The 27,248-nt window shown below is 39.3% G+C and overlaps 1 protein-coding gene across 1 annotated transcript in view; it reads right to left on the bottom strand.

Moving 5' to 3' along the window:
* The window catches only part of BCL11A (BAF chromatin remodeling complex subunit BCL11A), a 128,150-nt gene extending 115,816 nt beyond the window's left edge, over nt 1-12,334 (bottom strand). The window contains exon 1 of the mRNA XM_042049372.1: nt 12,273-12,334. Within this exon, the coding sequence (XP_041905306.1) occupies nt 12,273-12,315 (43 nt within the window). The 5' untranslated portion in view covers nt 12,316-12,334. The remainder of the gene's footprint in view (nt 1-12,272) is intronic.
* Between the last annotated feature and the right edge of the window lie 14,914 nt (nt 12,335-27,248).

Here is a 27,248-nt window from a genome sequence, read left to right as displayed (position 1 = left end):
CAGACGAACTACTGGTATGAATGAGAGACAAAATTGCAGTATGGACACTGTTAATTCAAGGCAGCACAGCCTTCACAAGGAACTGGTGAACAAGGACATCAATCACAGGATGCTGCCCCATGAAAAGGGTGTTCAGTGATGCAGAATGTGGGCTCGATCCCAGTGAGCTACGCAGCACTGATGTCAGAAAATGCATCCACCTGAACTGACTTTCCTAAGTGTCTGTCCTTCTCTCAGGACGGCTATTCAAAAAGACAGCAACTCAGAATGTGAATGGAGCGGGGATGAAGTCATATATGACAATCAAATCATGAGGCACAGAGCATTAAAAAGAAGGAATCCTTCTTTCTACACTTCCAGGGTAGTGGCCTTAGTGTGGAAAATAACAGATGCTGTACGCTGGCCAGGCATGTCAAGTGATATCAACATCATGATGAGTTTTTAAAGATGAGACACATGAGGAAGTGCAAGCAACGAAAATGTAGCTGTGAACATAGATAAACCTCCTAAGAGACCCTGAAGTAAACCAGGAACAAGACTACTGGCCTTGTATTCAAATGTCTTCATTATTATAAGTGACTCTTTTGACTGCTGAGAACTCAACAGGTAGTCTTTCATTACCACAATAATCACCATCAACATTTCTGTACATACAGTGTCCCAAACCATGCAGCTGCAGAAAATACATTTTTGGTTACCAAGAAAAGAGAATTCAATTCCACCACACATCAAACCAAATTGGCAAGTTATGAACAGCAATGACAGGCGAGTCATTTCAGACTGGGGAACATCTTGGAAGGCACTGAGCAGTGAGAGACCTGTGTTAGAAAGAACAATGGATGAAAGAGAGGGAAATAAAAATGTGCAACAGCCAAAAGCCGTCTAGTCTGAAAAGACGGCAGCCAGAACTAAAACCAGACACCACTTATTAAGAAATTGTTTCCATCGCCAAATCATACGCTCCTGAGTAGTGCTTTGAACAGATAAACTCTTATTTACATAACATGACCATGGTTGTGTCTTTCTCACTGAAACAGCACATATGCTCACACACGCCATACATATCAGATGCACACATGAATGTGGAAATTAGTGAGAAATAATTAGTGAATTAGTGGGAAAACCACCATTATTATGAGCCAATAAGCTTATAGCATCTGGACACTCTTCCAAAATCCCCGGGAGAATAAAGTCAGGACAATGTCAAATTCATAGGGAAATATCTGATTTACCAATCAAACAAGCAAATGCTTTAAAAGTTGAGCTCACTTTATGGGTTTGTGCATTCAGATGTGCACACACGTGATGTTACAAGCAGAACAGAAACATGATAAGTTCCATAAGCATGTTTACTTTTTATCTCTGATAAATACAAAGGAAGTGATTCAGACTTGCCCAGAAGGCAGGGATTCGCCTGACGTTACAGATGTCTGTGGTTATGTCTAGGAGCCTTCAGACAGGTACTACTTGTGAAAGAAATATTAAAGTCAGCTTTAAAGTATTGAATTCAGGCATAGGTACCAGACTAGCTGTGGCAGCCTGGAGCTCAGCAGGGGCTGATTTATCCTGCTGGAAAGTAATCATCATGTAATTAATGGAAACATCAGTCTTTATTTTAGGGGGTGGATGGCAAATCTACCACACAAGTTGTTAACTAAACTATATGTAAGTTTGTTAAATACTTACACTTTTTGCACCAACATGAAAGGATGGTTTATTCTATTTGCAGAAACGTTTTTCAGGGGAAAGAGTGACTAACAGACCATGCTTACGTGACAGGTCACAAGAAGCAGGTTTCATATGCTGAGACAAGACGGGAACTCCACCCTGCACCCTGAGCTTCCAATCTTGGGTCTTGACCTAATGGCAAAAGTCCTCAGAGACCCTCCCAGAATTACTTCCTCTTCTCTGGTAAAATAAAGCTTCTGCTTCTCTTGGTTGCTCTATCCTTCTTTTGGGACACAGTAAGTATAAACAACGAAAGTGCTTCATCTTCTGCACAGGGAAGGATTAATCCTTGAAATTAATTTTACCAGCAGCATCTCAAATGAAAACCAGGGGCACTGGCTCCACCAGCACTGCATTCAGAGCAGCACAGCTATTGATTTAGCTCAATTATGTTTTAAGGTAACATTTGTTTTGTTAAACAAAGCTCAGCATCTTGCAGTTAATGGCACTGGCCAAACAACCTCAGCCCAAAGATGCCACTATCTGAGGTGAAAGTACAGCTGCATTGTCACATGCTGCTTCTCACCCAGCGCCTGTCAGCTGAGGAGCCAGCACAGGTCATCTTCTGATGGCTGCATGACGTACTCCAAGTTAGCTCAACTCTTTCTACAGAGCACTGAACCAGCCCATGTAGTCCCATCCAAGGCTGCTCTCCGGTGTTCCGACCAGCAGATTTTGAATTGGCTCCCCCCAGAGCTGTTCCTGTATGTTCTGGCACAAAACAGCTCAGCAGCTGGGCATTACCACCAGTGTTGCAAGCAGACTATCACACTAATGCCCAGGAGACCTGAATGAGGTGGGCCACAGCCAGCTACTCCAAGCCTTTCTCAGGGCACCCCGACTCAACAGGCACAATTGCTTCTTATTTTTGAAGGTGACATTCACCACCACAGATGTTAAGACAGGAACACAAATGCAGCATTTAAACCATGCCTATACAACACCAAACAGACAAAATATCAACAACATGTTGCCTTTTTATCAAGACATCAGTCATTTTAATTGCCTTACACAGTGGAGTTCTGGCTACCCTAAGCTCCTGGACACCTTGGGTGAGTATTTAATGACACCAGTAGCTCTAAGAGGTAAGTCTATCCTTCAGTATTTTCCTTCCTATCATGAGGGCTCAAAGTCCTTCCCCCCCCCAAGCCCACTGCAAGGCATTCCTTTAATTTCTTTGGGTCTTCACAGAACAAGATGCACTTTCAAATAATGATTTTGAAGGAGCAGGAGAACCAGAGTAAAACAAGTGCAAAAACATACCAGCAAATAAAGTCTGAAAGTTTTAGCATTCATTCAAAGCCATAAGGGTATAAAGGATTTGGGGAATTAAGACATACCCTTCACACCAAAGATCTTCAATTTAATGCAGCCAAGCTATAGCAAGAGCTGACATTAGAGAAAGGCAAGATGACACTGCAGTGAGATCATCAAGGACTAATGCTGCCTTTACACTGGGGCAGATGGAAGACTGGGATGTTTAAAATCCCTTCAAAATACTTTCAAAGTCAAGCTGTTACATGAGATGGAAACAGTATAGGTAGGAATATACTACGTGGGTTTTTTTTCAGGTACATATACATTTTGGACTGGACTTCAACAAATAGGGGGTTGCAGTGAAGAGACTGATAGACTAAATAGCAACACAAAACGCAGCACTAGATTTCTTGGTCAGGTTGGATAGGTGCCAGGGAAAGTAGGGCAAAATATTCCATTAACTTTCACTTTCACAATTCCAGGGCTATTCATCTTTGAGAAATGTAGTAAGTTACACAAATGTATACAGGTGTCCACTTAAAATGACTTGTTTTGGAACTCCCATACCTTAATATTGCAACTGCATCTACAAACAAATGTAACGTGGGTGATACAGGATCTTCGGATCCACAAGGAGAGGGACAGTAGTCAAAGTGTTTACATGAATTGAACAAAGGGTCAAAGAAAAAAAAAAAAAAAAGGCAATTTCATTTCAAATACATCTAGGGCTTTCTCATTAGGCCATGAAACTCACAGGTATTAATCATGAAAATAAATGTTCCTTGCCCCAAGGTGCGACACAGTTCTTACACAAGAGAAATGACCAATACAATTCTTTCTCTGATCAAATTACTGAAGATGAAATTAATTTTAAAACAATATCCTGGGTGGATTATGCATTTAGCTACTTAAGAAGAGACTTTGTAAGGACCCCCATTTATTACTTTGAAAAGCCAAGCTAGTTGCTGCCAATAATTAAGGCACAGCCTTGTTCACATCTCACCTTAAAGGCTTTGGAGCTGAAGAGCCTATGGATGATAGCCAGCTGCCTTATTGTACCTCACACTTTGCTTTGGAAAGTTTTGAAACAAAAGTAAAAACAGGTAAAGTAGATGGTGTCATTCGTCACCACTTTATTATGAGGACTTGTTACAGGAAAACAACAAATATTTACTATATTGCCTTTTAAAAAATTGATAGAATCCTATACGTGTGTACTTACCTATACATTATATGTAATCTCACACAAAAAAAATCACTGAAAGGCAGATGTTTAATTAGCTCTAGACCCACAATTTAATAGGATTTCATTTAGGCTGGGCTTCTCACGAGTATAAAATGAAGTGTGTGATGTATATTTGCAGGATTAGGGCTCGTGGGCTGATTGCCAGACCTACACGACAGCTCCACTGGGGTTGCATGCAGACAGCGTCTCACACACTGCACCCTGCACGAGCAGCTCCGACACCCAGACAAGGCTTTTGTGCCACTCAGCCACCTCTGAGGCTGCTCCCTTTACTCCACTCAGCCAGCCCAGGACACCGAAAAAAATCCAACAACCACAACTCACATCCCAAAAATGTCAGGGGTTTGGTTATAAACCATGGTAAGAGAGTCAGTTAAGAAAAGAGGGTATCTTTTCTACTTGAACTGTACCTCTTGAGCACTTCAAGCCTTAGTCATTGAAGCCTCATTATGTTTAGGACGGATTTTTCAAGCTTTCCTTTACAAAATGAGAGCTAGAAAGTGTAGAATGAAAGCTCTATTTTCAGAAAACTCACTGAACTTCAGTATGAAAAAAACCCCAGACAAACAAAAACCCACACATGGTTGGAAATAAGATCATGAGCAAAAGCACTACTGTTCTTTAACTCAGAGTACAGGTCTATACCCTTTCCATCTCCTCTCAGCACTGCTCCTGCCTTGCCTTTCTCCCCACGATGTTGTACATCCCTGACCTCCTCCTGCACCTAGAACTGGCAATTGTCAAATCCCACAGTAAGACATCCTAGGATGAGTTCAGCTGCCAATATGAAAGCTTTTCTGCAGGTTTAGGTTCTTGAACCTACTTATGTTAGCATGAGACAAGCTCCTGGGCAGTGTACCGGGGGCAGGGGGGAACTTCAACAGCACCAACTAGAGAGGCTTCAACTGGTCTAGAATCATAATTACATTTAGCCACAGCCAAGAAAATCCAAAGCCACTGGTATTCAAGTGTCCAGCAGAGTAATTATCTACCTAGAAGAACATTTCCAATTTCTAAAAGGTATAGAACCAAGCTCCTCTTTCAGATGTGCCAGTGTAAATCAACAGCAGAGCCCCTGACAGCAGCAATCTGTTCAGATCTACCTCAGCGTAATTGACAATAGCTTTTGGCTATTTCAGCTGACAAATTCAAGCGGGACAGGGTTTTAAAACCACATCTGAAGTTCCTACTGCAAGTGTTGTTATATGAACTTCTCAGCAATTATAAAACCACCTCAGTAATTACAGCAACTTATGTTTTAGTTCAGGCCAGTCTCAATTAAGGGGCAATTCTGTGGTAACATGATTAATACCCAACAATAAAGTAAATAGTTTCCTACTACTCTGTGTCCACATAGCAAAGCCATGAGCTAAGCAGTGTTGGGTGAACTCTGAGCTTTGACAGAAGATTTTCACGGCACTGAGAACCTGATCCATTTCTCCCAGAAATCTTAAATCTATTATTTTAAAACCCTGACCCAGGGAAAGCACTGCAGGACCATAACCAAGTTCGGCATGTGGCTCTTCCCTGGACAGAAGTGACAACACCACACCAAGAAATTCTCAAAGCAAGAGGTATCACTGGGAATATTCAGCTGGGCTTCCCAGTGGTATCAAAGATTCACAAGTAACAGCAATACAAAAATGATGGAAATTCTCAGGGCACTTCAGAGTTGGGATAGTTCAGGCAAATTCCAGTTTGAAGAATTAAGACTGTACTGATTCCAAATAACCACTAATCAATGTGTTTCATCCTGTCTGAAGTGTGGTAGAGCCTCACAGCACCATTAACCAGCTGCATGTTTGGGTGTTAGGTGACATAATCATTCTACCTCATTTTTGGAGTGTTACAAGATTAAAAATTATTATATTAATGAAGAAATTTTCACTTAAAAGGAGTAGCAGTGACAGCACAGAGGGGAATGTTTCTGTGTGGTCTTCTCATCAATGTTTCCTTGCCTTTTAAAACAAGGCAAGCCTTAAAATTAACAGAGTGAAGAGGAAAGGACAGAGGAGTTACTACGCTGAAGTGTTCCAAATAAAAGGAAAAAATGGAAAATGGTACCAAAAGGAGTACATGAAATTAAACAGTGAACTTTTACAGACAATCTATAAGAGAAACTATATGACAATCTACAGAATAATTAGTTCTAAAGTTAATTCATATGCTCATACAGCACTAAAATATAACGTGGCTATTCCTGGGGGTTTTCCATTTTTGTTAACTTTTTAACTAAGGACAAAAATTTTAAAGGCACATTAAAATTATCATCTATCACTAAATTACATATTATACAAATGTAAATGTGATCACACCACACTTAAATTCTTATAACAATAAACTATTCTGTTTTCTTCCCCCTGACATTTACAAAATTCATTTGGAGGAGTAGGATATACCTTACAGAGATTAGTGATAAATCATGTATTTTTAATGAATATCAATAGGAGAAACCCCAGGACATAACCCACCATCTAATTTGATTAAACTGTGCTTAAGGCAACACCACCTCTCTGGCTGGGGAATAGCACTATAATGACTTTGTGAGCATTATTGCAGGCTGTTTTAATGATTTAATGAACTGACTCTATATTTAGTTCAATAGCCTTAAAATGATTAGTGTTTAAGAAAAATTAGCTCACTTTGATCTGATTCTATTTGATAGTAAGTTTAAATAACCTAACCCTTCAAAACACAGTGGAAAAAAATTCCTAGAATCACAGCCAGCTAACCGCTAGAAAACATTATGGCAATCATTAATAACAGTTCATTTATGTTTAGCTACAGCATATGGAATGACATACTCATCCCCCAAGATGGGACACAGCAGCATATATTAAGTTGTATCATATTATTTTCCTGTGGTTTTTTTAATGTGAAAAATAAACCAAGAAAAAAAAAATTCCCTCCTGTATGCTCATGAAATGAAAAAATTTTTCCTTCGTCAACAGTTCCACTTAAGAATTTTAACTTGTGGGTCCAGTGCATGGTTCTGTGTCATCTAGAGATGTGTTGGGATTCTGGAGGCACAAGCTATGCTTGATGGCATTAGTCAGTGCTGGCAAGTTACCTGAAGTGCTCAAGCCATGAATGCAACACAGTCATGCTGCTGAGAAAGGGAAACAAAAATATGCCATAGTGCTAAAAATAACACTTCCAATAGGAAGTTTACAAAATATGGAACTAAATTTGAGCTGAGTTTCTGCAAGGATGAAAGCGGAAACATCCACTCTGCAGGGTTCTCTGTACTTCACCTGTGCAGACACTGATCCTTTTGTGATCCAAACCATCCCTGGTATATCACATCAGCACACTCCCTATACCAAACTGCTAGAAGCAAGACCACAAATGTCCAGTATTATAACCCACTGTGCAAATTCAAAAGCAGGCACCCAATTCAATCAAGAATCAAACCTAGATGTCAAATTCTTCTCGAGAAACAGCCCTAGCAAGGAGATCCTTCACTGGTTGCAACAAACACCAAAGGGGAAATGCCAAGTACAAGCTAAAACTAGAGAGTAGCGCAAGATACCCTCAGACCTTGTTATGTTTTTCCACTTTTGTTTCCTAACACTATAATCATGAACTGGTCCTCAGGTTTTTAGTCTAAAGCAGTTCACCTAGCCTTTAAAGTGAGCTCCAAACTGACAGGCTGCAAACACCTTCCTCTCCCCAGCAAAGAAGTGCAAATGAATGTGTTGCCAATCGACCCACTATTGTAGCCAGCAAGCTGCAACAGAAATCCAGGAGCTGATCCCATCACCCCAACAAACATTTTTCCCATGTCCTTTTACAACTTGCCTAATCGTGTCCCTAGCAAAGTACAAGAGCTCAATTTGCTCAAAAGGAATTTCTTGGTGGTGTTTATCTGTACAAAAAATGTCTGGGTACACCCAGAATACTCATACTGCTTTTTCTTATGGTTATTTCTCTGTGTCTCAATGCTCCTGATTTCCAGCCATCCATCAGGAACTGCAGGCCATGTTCTCCCTGAGGCTGGCTTTCCACATTATTTTATATAATTTGTGTTCCTACAGTATTTTTTCCCAGATCTCTTATTCTTACTGTGCTGGTCACACTTTATGGCCAGTGAGTACTTTCCAATGTTTTACGTTTCCTGTAGAAAAATCTGAGGCCACCACTTACATTGGAGACTTCACAGGACTGGTCAAAATCTTTATCATCAATAGATTTGATTTACATCAGGATTTGGTATTTTTATTCTGCCAACTCTTCCTGAAGCTGATGTCAACTTCTGTTTTCCAAGAAATTCCAGCATTTCTAATTTTTATTAGAATCTAATCTAGAACCTAATTTTTATTTTATTAGAATAAAATAATAAATGACATTCTGTGGTAGTGACACTCAGTAAAAGTTGTGTATCTACCCGCATGTTCCACTTTAATACAATTTATCATCAACAAATTATTGTGTAGCAGATAATAGTTATCATATATGCAAACTGGTATCTCGGTAAGAGTACAATTACTCTAATTCTGCTTTGAGCTCCAACATGAAACATGTCAAATAGTTCAATAAGGCACACATTGTCCAAATGACACACTCATATTACTGAAGCACTGACAAATTGAGTTAATTTTCCCTTTCTGTCAAAAGCTACGATCAGATTGACACAGTCCTATGGAACACTCCAATTTCCACTAAACTGCATTTTCTAACAGAAAACTGTTCCATAAAAAAAAAAAAAATCAGCCAGCTCTAATGTGCCTGAAGTCTATGCAATTAAAAAAGTTTCTAAATATAGCTTTAATCATGGCCGACCCCAATCTTCTCAGAAGTCCTTGCCCTCTAGGCCATCCCAAAGGGATGGGAACATCCAGTAACAAGCCAAAAGTCTCATGACAGTGTATTGACCCCATTTGATATTTATCTCTAGCCATTTGTGAGAGCTTCCCATGAGCTTAATTAAGCTCATTCATTTCCACAAATTGTGGCATCCTAGAAAATATCAGACTTTTGTTTGATAGATGAGATTCAGATGTGGAAGTCTTATGGGAGGCAAGGTGTCTCTCAGGCTATTTGACAGAGTAGCTCATGAAACAACTTATCTAATCCCTCCCCTCCAGAATGTGGAAGTGGAATGCACATAGGATTGTGCCCTGTCCAATGCAGACCACAGCAAAGAGCCACTTGCTACAAACTGGGAAAAAGTCCCCACATTGTGGAGAAGCTGAACCCTCTAACTATAGAGGCAGAATTGCAAAGCCACAAAACAGTTTCTGTCCTTCGAGGCGATATTTAGAAGGAAAAACTCTTGCATCAAGAAGCAAAGGTCTGAGAAGCAAACAGGGTGAGTGTTTCTACACTTGGCATTTGGGTTTGGCATCAAGTGTCATCCTTATCTTTCCTACATTATATTTTTCTATTTGTGCTATATTTGACTGCCCTTAGGGAATTTGTTTGGTGTAACAAAGCCCATTTGAGGAGACACTGTAGCAGCCTTCCACTGTGCAAAAAGCTGCTGCAAAAACTCACTACTTATTCTACACAGATAAGACAAAATACCAGGTAAAGATAATCAAGCATGAACAGAGGAAAGCAGGAAGACTCAGTCTTTATTATAATGGCTTTAAAGGGAAGCCAGACAAACTTCTGTCTTGAATAACAGGTAAAATTGATCCCGCCTCAGGGCAAAATAATAAGCTAGCAAATCCCTCAGAGTTGCTTCAAGTTGGGATTTTTTTGTTGTTTGGTTGTGGGATTTTTTAATTTAAGAAAATCCATGATAACTGCAGGCTGGGAAAATGTGTACCTTAGTATCCTGTAAAAACCATTTCTTAATATCAAACATAAGTGGGGAAAAAAAAAAGTATTTCCCTAACGCAGCAAAAGATTTTTCTTCAAAAAAAATCTGCCTTTCATTTATTTCCCACTAAAACATTCAATCAAGGTATAAGCTTAAACTTTGTTGATTATATACTTTTCTCCCACAAGTGTTTTCCTTTACAAAGCTGCTTCAATCTAGTATGTGGTCAGCTGAAGACCAGTGCTAATATAACAATATTTTCATTCCTTGAGTATATTTAAACACTTCATTTACTTTGGAATTTTGGTTCATAATTCCTGTGATATCCTAATTGCTCCATTTACCTTTAACATATGTGCACAGAGTCCATACCAAGGAGTTCAGGCACTTCATGGAAAGGAAGAGCATTTGGTCACCACACTGCTACCATCATTCCTAATTTTTCCAGCTCATTTAACACCTTTTCTACTGTTTTATGTACACTGAGCACCAGTCTCATCTCAGCTGTGCTACCACCACTACACCTCATCTAACCTGAAAAACATTTTCATCTTGGGGTCCTTCAGTACCTCCAACACCTCAAAGAAAAGATTTTTTCCACCCTTCATATGTGGATCATGAACTATCTTTCTACTGTAGCACAAATAGAGATCTGTTTTCTCCAGTACACAGAAGTTCAGGATTTCCAGTGTTTTTGTTATTCTGAGGTTACAGTGAAATCTATTTACCAAGCTGTGTCCCTGAAACAGGGCATCACCAGTGGCACCAAACACCAAATGATACCCACATGAAGGCTCTTTCCCCACAGAAGTTAATTAAGTCATTTGTCTCCAAAACAGCCTTTTTTCTTTAATGTTTCCTTTTTCTAGATATAGCTTACCTGGAAAAGTGTAACCGATGTAAAGCACCCCAATTTTATACTTTGCTTTTTTATTATTTGACTTAGACAAACTCCAAGTGGCAAGACAAAACATTTCATGCAGGCGAAGGTACTTGAGATAGCTACCTAAAAATAGTAATGTTTAATGTATATAGCGTCTAAAAATAGTCCCAGAGTCAGCAGGTATTGAACAGCTACAGAAAATCTCAGCCATAAGGATCTGTTTACACAGATACTTCTGTCCCAAGACTGAACAGTATTTAAAAAAATAAAAAAACAAACCACCATACAAAACACATCTGTTTGGGGGCTTTTGTTTTGTTTTTTTTCCAATTACTAATATCTTTCAGGACACAATGTGGGTGCAACAGATGAAACCACTACTGCAGGGGAGGGTGTGAGAAATAGAGCAAGAGAGGCAGTTTTGCTGCTCCATATCTTGGCCCCATACTTACAAAAAGAAATGGCTTGTGGACAGCTAACCTCAGGTCAGCAAAGCTTCTACTATTAAGTAGTTCCAGCTGGTAGGGATTACCCAATTCCCCACTTACAGTAGCCTCTGAAATTACCATTTCAAATTCATGCAGATCTGGGATTCCAGATACAGATTTTAGAACAGCAACCAAAAAAATACTGCACCGTAACACCAAAAAAATCCTAACGTGAGCTGAAAGTGACATTACAAAAGCAATACCTCCAGAAAACTACATGCTTCCTATATGAAGCTTTCAGGTATGAGGTGCACACAAAGAAGTCAAAATCTGAAGAAAAGTGGGAGCCAACCTTATTCTGTCAACATTGACCTATTTTGTTCAGGTCTAACAGCTCAAAAAGCTACAAATATGGTGAAACCTGGATTGTAAAACCGTAACACTCCTCAATTACTTTTCGTTGGCCAGACAGGTAAACCTGCCATTTGACAACACATCATGATCCAAGATAGTAAACTTTATCACGCAGGGGTCATGAGAAAATGGCCACAGGTACAGCTTGCTAACCTTCCCTAGGTAATTTTTCACAGTTATCATCCAAAAAGCGTAAGAGCATAAAAGACACGTTATCTTTGAGCTCCATTTATTGTAACATGGGTGAGATCCCCTATAAAACCACTTACTAAGTAACTGTTGTGTGTTCTTCAACACAGAGTGTCAAATCAGTAAAACATCTTCTTGACAGTGTGTCAGGAACAAGACGACACCTCTCCTCTCAGAGAAAAACACATTATTTATCATTCTGCTCTGACTTACCTTTTCTTCCCACCCAGCACTAGCTCCAAAAGCACTCCCCTGCTTCGTTCCTTAATACAATATTTGAAGACAAAGCTAAGCCAGGAGTTCCAGAATTCGCTTCACATTTTCCCAAATGCCAAGAATCCATTGGAGTTTTGCTCTTACCTTTGAGTAGATGCTTGATCACGGAATTTTCACTAACATTCATCTTCTTGTGAAACCAATGGAGCAGTTTCTGTGGGGGAGTTTGAAGAACAAATCCACTTAATTTCTCAGTTCTCCTAATAAAGTTTTGCCTTCATAGTTTTGCACTACATTCATTGCAGGGACAAGTTCAAAGACTGGTTTCAGGGCTCCCTGGATTACCCTCTCAAGGATTTTGGGTTTTTCCTTCCCCTTTAAATGAAATCAAAGTCTACAGAACCATGGTTTCAAATGAAGGATGTCCAGCCGCCCATGCAGAAATTCACAGCCAAATTAACATGCAAATCTTGACACTTTTGATACCAAATTTGAACTCTGTACAGAATCAAGTTCTAATTTAGTACTGAAACCTCTCATGCTGATTCTTACTTAAACTGAAGTCCATCGCACTGCTGAGAAAAGTTAACCCTTGTATTCCAAAGACGTATTAAGAGGCAATAAGAACAATGGATCTGACACTTCTTTTGGAACAAAATTACCACAAGCTGAAAAGTGCCTTAACCAGTTCACCACTGGCTCAAGTTAAAACAGGAAAGCGTTGGAGTGGTGGGTATTCAGTCTCCTTTAGAGCTGGACAGACACAGAACTCATTAATATTATTAGAGGAATCATAATTGTGTCCCTCTTGTGGGTTAGCCAGAGCCCGGTGTTGACATAACACAAGAACAATTGTCATCCTGACACAGCCTCACTCTGCAGTCAGTTAAAGGACTGGTCACGTGCAACACCAAGTTCTCTCAAATTCATTTTTTTAAACATGAGCTGGGCAGGCTTGGCCTCTAACTGAACCATTTTAGTGGTCAGGCTGGTGCAGTAGAAAGTCCTTTGATTATTTATTTCATGTTCACCCAAGTTTGTTCCTCTGGAGAATTTCAATCCCTGCATTTATGCAACACCCCATTGCTGTTACATCCTTCTTAATGCTGTGAACTAGCAGAACTTTCAGATAATTTTCCTGATCACCAGGTTTCTGCTGGAGTTTTGTTTCATTGAGTTTTTCTTCCCCAGCAAATTGAAGAATGTTAGGAAGAATATAAAATACTTCATTGTGTAATAATAGTATTATCAAAATAACTTTGATTGCTTGAATTTATCGTTGCTAGCAGAACTCCAGGTTGAAGAATTTCCTCCATGCTATTCCACAAATGATTATTCCTGGCTGCTTGTACAGCCCTTTACCCTCATAGCTTGTGGCCTTCTTTACTTGATACCTCCCTACAGTCACTGCAAGCTCCTTCCCTCCTCTTCTGCATCTTGAAATCAGGTTTGACTTGCAATAGCAAGTCTTTTGTTTGAGAATACTTTCATTTATTCTCACAAACACATTTTTGAGGTAGCTTACAAGTAATCTACCACCTGATTTCTACTTCATGGCACATAAAGATCATTTATAGCTGGTTTTTGTTTGGTTGTTGGAGGGTTTTTAATAGCTACATATCTTACACTCCCTCACACCTGCACAAACACACCACTAAACAAAACCACAGCATTTTGTCTTCCACAAGGACACTAATAATGGATTCCTAATAAAAAAATCATGGTAATAACCTATCATTTATCTTAGGAGACCTACTAACTTGCAGTAGAGTAAAACCATGCTCAAAGCACACACTTGGGCATTATCTCAGCCAAATCAGACTGGCAATCTGCATTTTTACATCCCTCTGCAGTTGACCCTCAGGAGCTGCACTTGGTGCAAAGTAGTACAAAACAGGATGAACTTGAAGAGTTATACACACACACAGAGCAATCCTAACACTGGTCACAGGACATGTAGGGGAAGAATATCTTTGCAGGCACAAGCCCAAAAAACATATTCAGTCACTTAATCAAGGAGCAGACTGACCATCTTGCCTGTTTTCTGTTCACCTTTGAACCTTTTTATTTTATTGTCATGCATAGTGGATTAATTCTTTGCTCTTGTTTTATTTTTGGTTTGATGATGAGTGCAGATTACACTTAGATTTCTTCCTTATACCTACAACTGCTTTTCTGTCAGCACTTTGTTCTGTACCTCCAGCTCATTTCAACTTAATCTTTTTCGAATACCCAGGTCCCTGTAAGGGGATGTCTACATTAGCAGTTTAAAGCGTAACAAACTGGAGTATTTGGCGCAGTTAACTCCAAATTAACCTCCCACCCTGGCTAAGCAGGGCTACGAGGAGCTCAGAATCAAGTGCTTGGGACCAGCGCTTTTCTTCCATTACCAGGAGAAAACTGTCAGTGTAAGCACTGCCTGCTCCTCTGCAGCTTAGTGGTTGCTTATAAACCTGAGTGAGGAGTATCTGGTAGTGCCTTGCACCCACTTCCCTCAAGCATAAGTGACTACAGGAGGTGAAGGGTAGTACAGAAAGATCACTGAAATTTTCTGTTTGTTTTAAAACGAAACTATTTTATGGCCCTCTCTACAGCTATGTGCTTTTAACCTTCTTGTTGTGCTGGTGTTTTCTGATTATACCTCTTAGCATGAGAAAAATCTTTATCCCAGCCCTAACATTCCACTACACTTAAATTAGATGCTGAGGTGCAAAAAACAGCATCTTGGTGGAAAAGTAACATCTTTTTAAAATACAGTGACTATAATATTCTATAATCTTAGGGCAGAAATAATTTTTATTTGCATTAGCTAGATAAACTGAATTACAAAGAAAATTATTTCTTAGGCAAGAGGAAAAAAAAATCTTCAGATGTGACTTTTTTATTGCAGGTCATATGTTTGCTTTGCCCTAGTTGATTCAGAATATTAAAGCTACAGCATATTAATTACCATGTATATGAAGACTCTACTAATCATAAGGACCATAACATTAGAGCAAATAAAACCCCTAGAAATACCTAAGAGCAGAGTAAAATTTGGTTATAAACAGGAATTATCAGCACCAGTTTGAACCTGTTTGTTAAAAGGTTTAATCCATAAATGCTCAGGCAAACTTAGAAGTAAATATCTTTGATGACATCTCTTAACACAGAAGCTTAAAACCAAAATCACTTTCTATTTGCAGTCAGTTTTGGACTACCCAGGGCATCAGTACCTTCTCAGTTTCCAGAGCTACCTCCAGATTGGTTATACATAAGGATTTGCCCTTTCAAGAGATTTTTAGAAGAATACACAGTTTGTTCAACTACTACTTGGCAACTCTACACATACCAGATCAAAATCAGCTGTAGAAAATCCTTATACAGACCTGCAGGACTTTGTCAGATTTGTATTTTCACAGATACAGAGAATTATCCTCTGAGAGTTAAATGACAATGGGAGGGGAGATATATTTTTAGACACAGACGGTGCATGTGTAACTGCAGTGGGCATTTTCATCAATTAACAAAAGCTTTGGGTAAACCTTAGGTGAAATAGATAAAACCTCTGTCCACAAAGTAAGGGATTAAATTAGTCTGCAAATCACTTCTGATATTTAATATTCCATCTGTTATATTTGCTTTGACTAAAGACTTTCAGCTGGAGCAATTTCTACTCTACCTAAATGACAGTCTAACTATACACTTATTTTATGACTTATTTTTCATTTGTCTGAAAAAGCAAGAATGCCCCCTTTTGACAATTCCACATATTTCCCCTATGAGGCCAGGAGAGGGAGTAGTAGCTCGTATTTTTCCCCAGGAAAATCAACACTGGACGCCAAGTATTGTATTCAGTTCCCCGCAGACAACGATCGCATCCTTTGTTCATTACTTTTTATGAAAAGCATGGAGAGATTTTTTTTTGGGGGGGGGGGGGGGCAAGAGGGGCAGAAAAAAGTACGTTGGGAGCAGAACATCTGCCAGAAGGAAGTTTCAGACAAGAACTAATACACACTTGGTAAAAGCTAAATCTCTTACACATTGATGGATGGAAAGCTGCGCAGGTGCCTGCACGGGCTAATCTGTGCAAGCTCTGTGCTCACTTGCCCTGCTGAAGGTACAGAACAAATCCAGATCACCTGCAATCAGGTAACCGAGCAGATGCTGGCCAAAACACGATATTAAGGTCAATTAAAAATAGACTCTGCCATTCTTCTGCCTCTAGTTACACAAATTCTAATTTAAAAAAATCTGAAATACATGTTTCTCTAAATTCCCACCCAAAATCTCAAGGCTTTTGTATGGATGCCAACAAAAAGCAAAGACTGTTTGAAAGCACTTTTGCTTCAAGTTTGTCTGCCGTGAAACCTGAAAAATGACTTGAAATTCTTCCAAGATTCTGAAAAACTCACCACCTGATCTTAAACAATTTAAATTCCAGTGTTAGGAAGTCAGTCAGAGCTCTCTAGACAGAGTGGCAAATGACATGGTCTTCCAAAAGATGACTCAGAGGAGGAAGAAAAAAAACCCCCAAAAACGAAAAACTTACTTGTGTATTTTCCAGCTCTTCCAGAGGGCTGTTACCTCAGCCTGAAAAACGAAAGGGAAAAAGTCCACAAATGAAATCATACAATGTATCAAGTAAGGCATTTCCAAGAGAAAAAATAACATGGTAGAAGGCACCAGGCAGACACCAGTTTAGGGTTTCTCTCGCCCACATCCCAGGCAGCAGAACTGGAAGCAGCACAGCTGCGCTGCCTTGCACTAGAGTCAGTCTCCCCTGACCTCAGAGACTGTCTGGGGGACTGACGGGCTTAGAGAGATACATATTAGACACCTGCAGAGAGCAGTGCCAGCCTCAATCTCTCACCGAGAGTCAGCACTGACTTAAGGGTGCTGCGTTATCCATCTCGGTTGGTATCAATCTTTGTTTCTGTAGTTCGAGCAAGAGGCACATCCCTGCACCTGTGTGATCCTGGAAAAGAGAGATGAGCACACTCTCCTTGATACTCACCCTATATAATAACCATTAACTGAAACTGTAGCCTCCTTCTCTCAGAGACAGATGTGCTTATGGCATTTAATTAACAATACACAACAGTCATGACAATTGCAAGATATGCTTTTTCAGCTGAAAAAGCATAAGTGTTAAGTCAGCAGCATGGAATGACAATTGAAATTACAGCATGGGGAGAAATCTCAGGTCAAACCTGGGAGAAATTTTTTTATCTGACCCAATAAGAAGTTAAAACGAAAAAAATAAACTAAAGTTAACTTGCAGCTGTAAAAGTAATATCAAAAATCCTGCTGTGTACACCTAAAAAATAGAAGCGTCTCTTTCTCATGAAAGAAAGGTTCTTTCTGCATCAGTGAAAAATAATCTTACAAATTTCAGGCTTTGCACCACTGCTTAAGTTTCCCCTAACAGCACTGAGTTACTGGGCTTAAAGTGCTTATTGGGGTCACCATGGCTTGTTACAATCCAACTACCATGTTTTCCAATACCTGCATGGATATTTAGCCACATATCTCCTAAATAACGCTATTAAAGCTAAGTCATCTTAAATAAAAGAATCACTGTGTATCTGACTAACCATGCAGCTCCTTGAGAAATTGTAAGAAACTACATTCACGTTACATTCTCTCTTTGGTGCAGTAGTGGAGAGAGGAATCATTGCTCTCAAGCAATATTGCTTGCAAACTAAGTTTTGCATTGGACCAGTGGCATTCACTAATGGCAGGGGCCTTACCCATGTAAAAACTACAGCTTTCACAGAGGTGCTTGAGGTGGCTGCAATTAAACTATGCAGGTTGGATTACATATGCAGATTTTCTCCAGCTCTTCCTTTTTCAGTGACAAGATCTACAAAATCAGCAACACGAAGAATAGGAAGCTGTTTGTAAAGCCTGGCATTGAATATACTATTTAGGAACAGCCACTCTGAACACCTTGTGCTTTGTTACTCATCATTTAATTCAGCGTGATATGACCTAGCACACATTGGAATTTTTTAAACTCTGTTTTGCTCCCTAAATTCCTTCACAAACATTCTGAAGCATGTTACCTACAGGAGGGAGTCTTCCAAATAAAGATCTCCTTACAACAAAAGCACCTTCAAGGAAGTCCTTCCCATTTAACAACAGCTAAAGGAAAAACAAGAAGTTTTCTATGAGAATTGAAGAACTAGTTCAGGATGGAGCCCTTCCACCTCAATTTGGCTCCATATCAAATTCTGTTCAAACTTAAGCAGGGTGCTCACTTTCTTAGTGACTTGCACACTTATCTTTAAAGTTATAGACTTAAAGTAGCCTTTCATCTTCCTCGTATTATACAGATTTTAGCTGTCTCCATAGCAGTAAGTATTGTTGCTGCTGCTGTTTAGTTTTACCAACAGTTTTGTATTCTTCTTTAAGTGCAGAAGAAGTACAGTTGGGTTTGATTCCAATTTCATAAAATGGGGCTGTGAACAGAGATAATAATTTGCTGAAAGATTCAGAAAATTAATTTACATTGCTTCAGCCTTTTTCTCTCAACTCCAAGGACATCCACCACTACATTCCTCTGACCACCTTTTTCATCATTAAGCAGCTTCATAAGGATATTACTCTGATTTAGAGAATGTTTTACTGGAAGCAAGTTCCAAAGAGCCTCTTTCCTACTACATTCAATGTGTTAAGCATTCACTATCAGCTCTGGGATTTACTGAGAACTCAGCAAAATCTGTTCTCATTCTCCATCAAAGATTAGAAAATTTAAGTGTTTCTATAGTTACAAAGAGCTAGTTTCTGGAAAGCCCTTTATCAAGAATGAACTCTGTCTTGTTGAAATGAGATTCTCCTTACTGTTATTTTAAATATTCTCAAGATCACCTAGCCAGTATTAAAGGGATTCCACTAGTGGCTATGCAACCAGCTTTTTCTATGCTCTGGTTCTCTCCCAGGAAACTGAAGGCTTTTATCTGTTGCCAGCTAAGAAATATCCACTAGACTGAAAATCCACTGTATACTTTTTGGAAAGCTGCAGGGCTGAAGGTAAAAGCTGAACAGCACTGAGGTTTCTTTTCTAATCTGTTTCAAGTTCTGCACTCTTGGACGCTGTTAATTATAGTACAGTATGAAACTAGCAATATGAAAACCTATTTATTCTCAGTCTTAGTAGTTGAAGGTAATTAATACTTTTATCTTCCTACGTGCTTCATTGATGGGGCACATGAAAGGATAAATGAAAAGAATCCACATGTAGTTTAAAGGAAAAAAAAATCAATTTATAAAGCTACAGTCCCAGGAAAGAGGTAGGGCAGTCTATGCATGTCTCTTGCTAGTGAAAAATACAGATGATTTCTACCTGAGTCAAAATAAACACCAAGATGCTGAGCTGCAGGGTAACAGTTCTAGATCTGTATCTGTTACCACGTTAGACCCAGCCTTTAGGAGACACCTTCACCCAGAATTTACATTCTGCCTCATACTATTACACGATAACACAATTTACACAGCATAGCTATGAATCAAGTATTTGGCAAGGAGGTCCTTCCACAGCCATGACTAACTAGGGGTGGAGAACACATACTACACAAACACCTAAATGCCTCACCACTTTATTTATGCTTCAAAAAATTCATTTTACTTCCTGACTTTTGCCTCAAGAATTTGTGTGCATTGAAGGAAATCCTAAAGCAAAACCAGACAACTCTAAGACTCAGTTGCACTCAGGTGGACGCCACATTGAGGACAATTCTCTCACAGCAAGATCGCTGTAGTTTCATTGCTAGAAGCTCTCATCCCTGAGTTTCAGAGCTCAGCCCTTCCCTTAGCATTCTCCTCACTCACAGCAGAATCCACTTCACACCGCATGAAACACGTAGAAGGATCATACACCAAATAAAAACCCCTACAGGAGCCTTAAGTTTCTACTTAAGTATTAAGAAGATGACTCCAAAAAGTGCAGCTTAACAGTAACTCGTTGCTTTCAAGAATCATTGCCATTAATTGCGTTTATCTAGGCATAGAGCATAGCCAGTGCTATTATCCACATGCATTATACAACAGTACACAGAAATATTAAGAACCCACTGGTCATCCGTCGGGGAAGGAACCAGCAGCTTAACAAAAAGGATACTTGCACAGATGTGGACTACCTGGAAAATTCACAAACATGAAACCAGTTATTCCCTCCACTTTTCCAACAGTTGTGATAGAACATTTCTTCCCCCTGACAAGTTTTCAGCAGTCAACATGGCACACTATTTTTGTGGCTATGCTGATGTGACCAGAATTATTTTATTTATCAATATGTGTATGATTTTAGCTGTGTATTAATAAATTCTTAGCTTTACTTTTCTGTATCTCATCTGCAAACAACCAGCACATTACAAAGATTAAAGTGTGACTCCAAGATCTCACTTGTCCCTGTTTTCACATTATAGTAAAATAGTCCCAAAGTCTGGCAGATGAGAACATAATTAAAAGCAACCTTGCACAGGTTAGCATTATTTCTTAACTATCTGGAATAATTAAATACTCCTGTGCAAAATAGCAAAGAACACCTGGAGACTTCTGCTTGAAGAGTGAACTCAGCCATCCCAGAAAGGAATTACTTTATCTAGTTAACTAGATAAATTAGTTAACAAGTCAATAAGGGCTCCCCAGGGAAAATAGAGCACTTCAAAGATGGAAAACTTACCTGGCAACAAATTCCTAGTGAATCAATTTTCAATAATCTCAGAAAACAATAATCCTGTGCATCTGAAATCTTTACAACAATCTTCCTTGTTAACAATTCCCCTTTATTGCATTGCTTCAAACAGCAAGCAAAAGGGAACCTTCAGACTGAAACAAAATTTGTTAATAGAAAAAGGACCAAATATACATTATTTAGGAGAAAGCACGTGGATGAAAGTACAATAAAGGTAGAGTGACTGCTAGGTAACCACTAAGAATTTGTGAGCTCAATAGACTGGGGGCTTATTTCCACAACTGCCCTTTTCTTCTTTCTGTACAGCATAAAGAAAACCTAAATCAGGAGTAAGTTATATTTATACCAGGTAGAAACCCTTTGTATTTTAGTAGAGTTGATGCACCCAAGAATGAACCCTGTATTCAGGAGCTCAAAACATTTCAGCATTTCACCCACACACTGGAACACCCATCCCAGGCACTGTATTCCTGATGCAGACCTGGGACTGCCTTATTTAAAAGCAGTTTGGTGTGAACATCATGCACATCTAATCCACTGCTCACTTGTTTGTCTCTTGCTTTCTATTCTCTCACTCAATTTTTACCTGCAGCTAAGAGAATACATAACACACGTTAAAATTTTGAACCTATCAGGAAACACTTGCATATTTGTATGCAACATTGATTTTGCCCTGTGCTTGTTTGCCAGTCATCAAGGCAGAAGTAATTGAATGTGCATATCCACCTATACACACACAGATAGGCAAGCAGTCCTAAAGGATAGGCACATAAACTACGTAATTGTAATGACTTTGTTCTAAAATGTTCCTCTTGCTTTTCCCTAATTTTTCAGCCCATTACTTGTCACTCTCCTTTGCTTCATCTCCTCTTCTTTTTCAGTTAATTTTTGTTTACTTAAAGACTTATAAGAAAGCATCACTTCCATGCTTACCTTGCACATAAATTCACTGACCAGAAAACTGTTCAAAAATAAATTATTATCAATTATCTATGGTTTACTTCATCGACTACAACAAAGAAAGCCTGTGAACAATGCACCAGACTGGATACAAGTGCCAAAATCACAAAACCCTCTAAAAGAAGCTGAGCTCTACTTATGGCCTCTTTTCCTGTTTCTGCATGAAGTTGAACATAACACCATCACGTAAAAAGGTGAGGGGAAAAAAACCCTTCGAGAGGGTTTCACTACAAGGTCAATGGATATGAAAATTTCTCCCCACTCGCACATACAATTGAGGTGTTTCAGTAATTATCAGTATCCATTCCCCTCTTTAAAGTTTCCCTGCAAGCAGCAATCAGAATTATATACGATCTCTGCATGAAACTAATGAATTCATGACAAAGAAGACTCCTCAACATGATAAGAGATGGTGCATCAGGGGCATTAGCACCAGGCTTTAATGCTCAAAAACAGGCTCACAGCCACGTTCACACTATAATGGAACTGGAACAGTACCAGTGTCACACACCATCAGCTGTCCAAGGACTTGGGTCCCTATCAGAGGGGTAAAGAAAAATGCAAAGATTAAACAGCTTTGTTCTCTTCCTACATCAAGAAAATAAAAAAAATACACTTGTCTGCTCTCCATGTAAAGCTTTTCATAAAGATACTCATCTTTGAAACTTCTGTTCAGGTCAGAGGAAATACTTCCTCAACAATAACAAGTAACACCTCTTCAGTATTCCTGTAAAATAAGTATTACCTGCAAAATGAAGGTAGTATGCTAAAGAAGAAACTACAAGAGCCGCATCCTGTTAAATTTGGGCAATACCTTCCTGGCAACTATTTCTGACCCAAGAGGCTTTCTGAACCTATACCTACCACCTAAGATTTTTTCCTTCTTCAGGTGCAGCTAGCAGAGATCACTGTTCTTTTTATTGAGAAGTAATCTTAAATTACAAGCGCACTTTTCACTCAATTTTCCTGCCCAAAAGGAAGCACATTAAAGGAAAAACGAAAGGGTAAGGAATTTTATGCACATAATATCTTTGCAGGGTACCAGAGTTCAAATCAAATCTTTACAGAACCACAATAGCCAGGTTCTCCATATGACACGCAAGCACTTCACGACACAAGGTTCCTCCTAAGAGTGAAAGCCCAAGAAACTGAAGAAACCTACAATTCCCTATGCCAGCTACTTATCCAAATGCTATCATCCTTAAACCTTGTTAAGCAGACCCTTTGCTCATGCTTAACTGTTGAGCATCACAGGTCCCATCCACACGTCCCCACAAATGAACATCCCAAACTTGCTATCCCCACATCTGATGCACGCTGGTGGAATAAAAAAAATGACTGATTTATGGGCAAAAATGAGTGAAGAAGAATGGGAGATGGTGGATTCGGACATGGTTGCAACTAACACACAGCTTAGGAAACACCTGGAAAAGCAAAAAATCCTCAACACCCTCCACTGTCATCTTGCTTGTTCCCAGACATTTAAAGCTATACCCCACTAGCAGACGGCAGAACAGCAGCGTCCTTTAGATGACCGGCCCAGGTAATCAAAGCAGAAAACAGCCAGAAATAACACTGCCAAGTGATTAGAAGAGAACTGGTTGTAAATTCAAACACCCTTTTGATTCATTAATCTCCAACAGCTAAAGACAAACCTAAAGCGAAATTAACGTGATTGTAAACCGAGCACTCCTGTCCTGTGGCTATTTTTCGGCCTGCTGAGAGAGAATGAGTTGATCAAAGACAGACACTTCAGTGAGATTAGTGCTGCTTCAGTGAGCTCACAGTTAGCTCCCATTAACTAACCTGTGTTAGGAGCTGGTAACACCGCCATTAATCTCTGCTCCAATTTGGAGTGAAACCAGGGAGTGACCCGTCCATCTCCTGGTGACATTTGCACCCGCCCTGCGAGCCTGTGCAGGTCCAGTGAAGCCTTTTGCTGCTGATGGGCAGGGAAGAGCGCTACTAATTTTACATCAAGGGCACAAAGCATTCAAACCTTCCCTGGGAAAGCAAAGCAGAGGTTCCATTTTGCTGGCTCATCACCAGTGGCACGTTGAAATCCTACCAAGTGACTGCAGTGGAGTGAGGAATCCCCTGGAATGGCCCCTATGAGGAGCTAACAACCATTAGGAAGAAGCCGGGCTGGAAGGACAAGTGGCAGTGTAACAGAACAGTCCCAAAAGGATGCCCTCCAAGGCAAGCTCAGTGTTTCAGCAGCAGCCAGGACTGGCTTAAAAAATAAATGGTTTATGCAGTCACAATTCTGAGCAGCTTGTACAGTTATAACTCCACAGAATTGCATCTCGTAAGTAAACTGGTGGAATTAAAAAACAAAGGAAAAAACCAAATCCACAACAAACTACTCAAACCCTTTAGCCACCACTTGTTTAAATCCATCCATCCAAGATCTGTCTTCAGTAACCCCACCTTCTGCTGTTCAGTGTTATCTCTCAACATAGATCTTCCCGTGATAGATTAGTGAACCCTGGGAACATTTATTACAAAATGCAGCTTTCCAGATTTGAATTTCATATTTTAGCTGATATTCATCAGAGCCTAAATGTATATATACAAATTATTGCTGACAAAAATCACTCTAGTGAAATATAGTACATTACACAGATAAGATCCTCTGCACAAACACAGAGCTTGAATAAACTATTTTTTCTGATAAATTTCTGTGATGTGGACAATATTTTAATACCACAAAAATATTTTCTCTGCAGCAGTCTCCCTCTCAGATTTCACATGTTGAAGCAGAGAGACTCAGGTGCAGTAGCTGGTACATAACTTTTCATGCAGAAACCCCAAATTCCTCCAGAGCTGCCTTAAAAAAATCTGTTTAGGCTCACTTATCTATCTTCAATCATTAAAATTTTATAACATTTAAATATGATAAGAATCACAAAGAACTTTATCAAATAAAATAGTAACAGGTAACTAGCTCACTTAGGAGAGACAAAAGCAGTCTTTAAAGAGGGAAAAATGGACAAGGCTGCCACTTCCCACTGAAAAGGGACAGGCATTTACAAGCAAAATTCCTTATGGCATACAGGGTGGTGCCTGAATAGACCCAAGTGGAAAAAGGATAAGAAACAACAACAGCACGATTAAAAGGAATATACAGGCAACTTCTTTTAACCAGGAATAAGAAGACTGTCAAACTTCCTAAGTCTATCAAACACGTGGTCTCCCACAAGTGCTTTATAAACCACATCACACTATCATTAACTTCACGGATTAGACTAAAATAATATATACAGACTATGACATAGGAAAATGCATAGCCTAGGTGTCTATAAAGCATCTCTCCATAACTCAGTAATACCTTCTAACAGATTAAAAGTACTCAGATATCACCTCATTTTTACTACAGAGAAGGATATTTACTCCTTGACAATGTAGCAGAAATTTAAAAAAAAAATTTGAACAAATAAACCCAAGCATCCCCCCTCCCCCCCCATCATATCACTCTAAAGTAATCATATCTGGATGACACTGACCCCCACCAAGAAACAACCCCAACTAGAATATTTAGTTAGTTTTTAAGCATTTCTATAACCTGGGCACTACACAAAAGTATTTTAAAGGTAATGTAACACACCCAGCAAAGAAAAGCACTACCTCAAAACAAACTGTCCTCATACTCTACACACTCTGGAACATGAGATGGTTTAGTCACTGCTACATATAAAACTGGGGAAATTACGTGGGCAGAAGGCAGCAATTATACATTAGAAACAAATAACTAATAGTAACCAATATTAAAATAAATAAACGGCAAACAACAGAAGACCCCTATTTTCTGTGAAAAAAAAAAAAAAAAAAGCCAAACTACTCACAGAAGAGCCAACCCAGTCACCTCAAGTAACACTGGAAACTAGAATTCCTAAACTCCAAGACAATAAGAAGAACACCATTCAATTATTGTTCTCAGAACTGTCCCTTTTCCAAGAAAAGCATATTATTTGTGAATCCAAGCTCTAACCACGTAAGAGCTCACCCAACCACCTCACCCTAACTTTACCGCTCTCTGTTTCTCCTGCCTTTTCTCTTTAACAGCTGAGCATTGAAGATGGTCAAGCTTAATTAGTCTTCACTTCCATTTAACATTAGAGTTGCACCTGAAGAAAATCTTTTGTGCTTGATGAGCTGTTAACTTTTTCCTAAATGTTCTAGGTGATTTAAAGGAAAGTATCACTTCTCCATTAAAAACCTCCCATCACATCTGTAGGTAAACGCAGCTCCTGTTGAGGTCCTAAAGCACACAGCAGAAACAGGTTCAAAAAAAAATAAACGTGGGTAATTGGCCTTGTAAACTCGGGAAAAATAAAGGCAGGTGTTTTCCTCACACTAAATAGATGGTATGAATCTGAGAGAAAAGAACAGGAAGCAGTATACAGGTTTTCCTGATTGTAGGATCACACTATCGTTGTGAGTACCATAAAATATTAAAGAGAACCCTGATGAATTTCTGAGAATAAAAAGCGCTTGACTAGAGGTTTAACAAAAACTCTCAATAAATTTGCTTGGTGTTTTTTTTTCTTTACCAATACAACTCCTTGCAGAAGCATCAATCATATTAAAGGCTTTGAAATGTTAGGATGAACACTACCATGCAAATATTCAATAGATAAAATAATTTTCATCTCCCCATTAAGTTATTTGAGTAGGGTGGGTAAGACTATCCTGCTAAAGGTACATCTGTTTTGTTAATTTGGTAAAATTTCAGGACAAAAGTTAAGTTTGTGTTTCTTCAAAGCATCTTGCAAGATAACAAGTATTTTACCTCAAAAAAGATGCTATGGACAACTCAGAAAAGTACAGAAATCATGTGCTTATCTCAGAGAAAGGCTGTGATGTGGCAAGTCCTCAGGGCAGCAGGAAGGAGAAATTTTTCCAAAGATTCATTCAACTTTACTGAAACATTATGGTTTTTGATTTCTTTTAACTTTTTTGCAGACTCGAATGTGAGCGGGGAATTGTTATCTAAATGCCATCGTCTCAGGGTAGTTTGTTTGGTTGAATACTCAGTTTGTAACACACTGTGTTGGCCCAAAGCTGTTGTAATAATTGTGGCCTGAATGGAACTTTGAGGGAAAGATTAGCCAAGGCAATTTACAAGAGCAAGTAGTGACAGGAGAAGGGGGAATGGCTTCAAACTGAAAGAGGGTAGGTTTTGACTAGGTATTAGAAAAAAATCTTCCCTGTGAGGGCGGTGAGGCCCTGGCACAGGGTGCCCAGAGAAGCTGTGGCTGCCCCATCCCTGGAAGTGTCCAAGGCCAGGTTGGAAGGGCTGGAGCACCCTGGGACAGTGGGAAGTGTCCCTGACCACGGCAGGGAGTGAAACGAGATAAGCTTCGTGACCCCTTCCAACCCAAACCACTCCGTGTTGCTATGATAATTATACATAGTAATTATGCTGTGGTGTGTACTCAAAGCTATTTGCTGATATTAGCAATGTGTGTTAAATCCTCCCA

This window comes from Corvus kubaryi, unplaced genomic scaffold (assembly GCF_017639235.1).
Source record: "Corvus kubaryi isolate FWS band 111438036 unplaced genomic scaffold, C.kubaryi_AGA036_p1.0 70, whole genome shotgun sequence".
In the NCBI taxonomy this organism is placed as follows: Eukaryota; Metazoa; Chordata; class Aves; order Passeriformes; family Corvidae; genus Corvus; species Corvus kubaryi.
The sequence above is the reverse complement of the archived record's forward strand: the minus strand, read 5'-3'. Positions and strand labels throughout refer to the sequence as shown.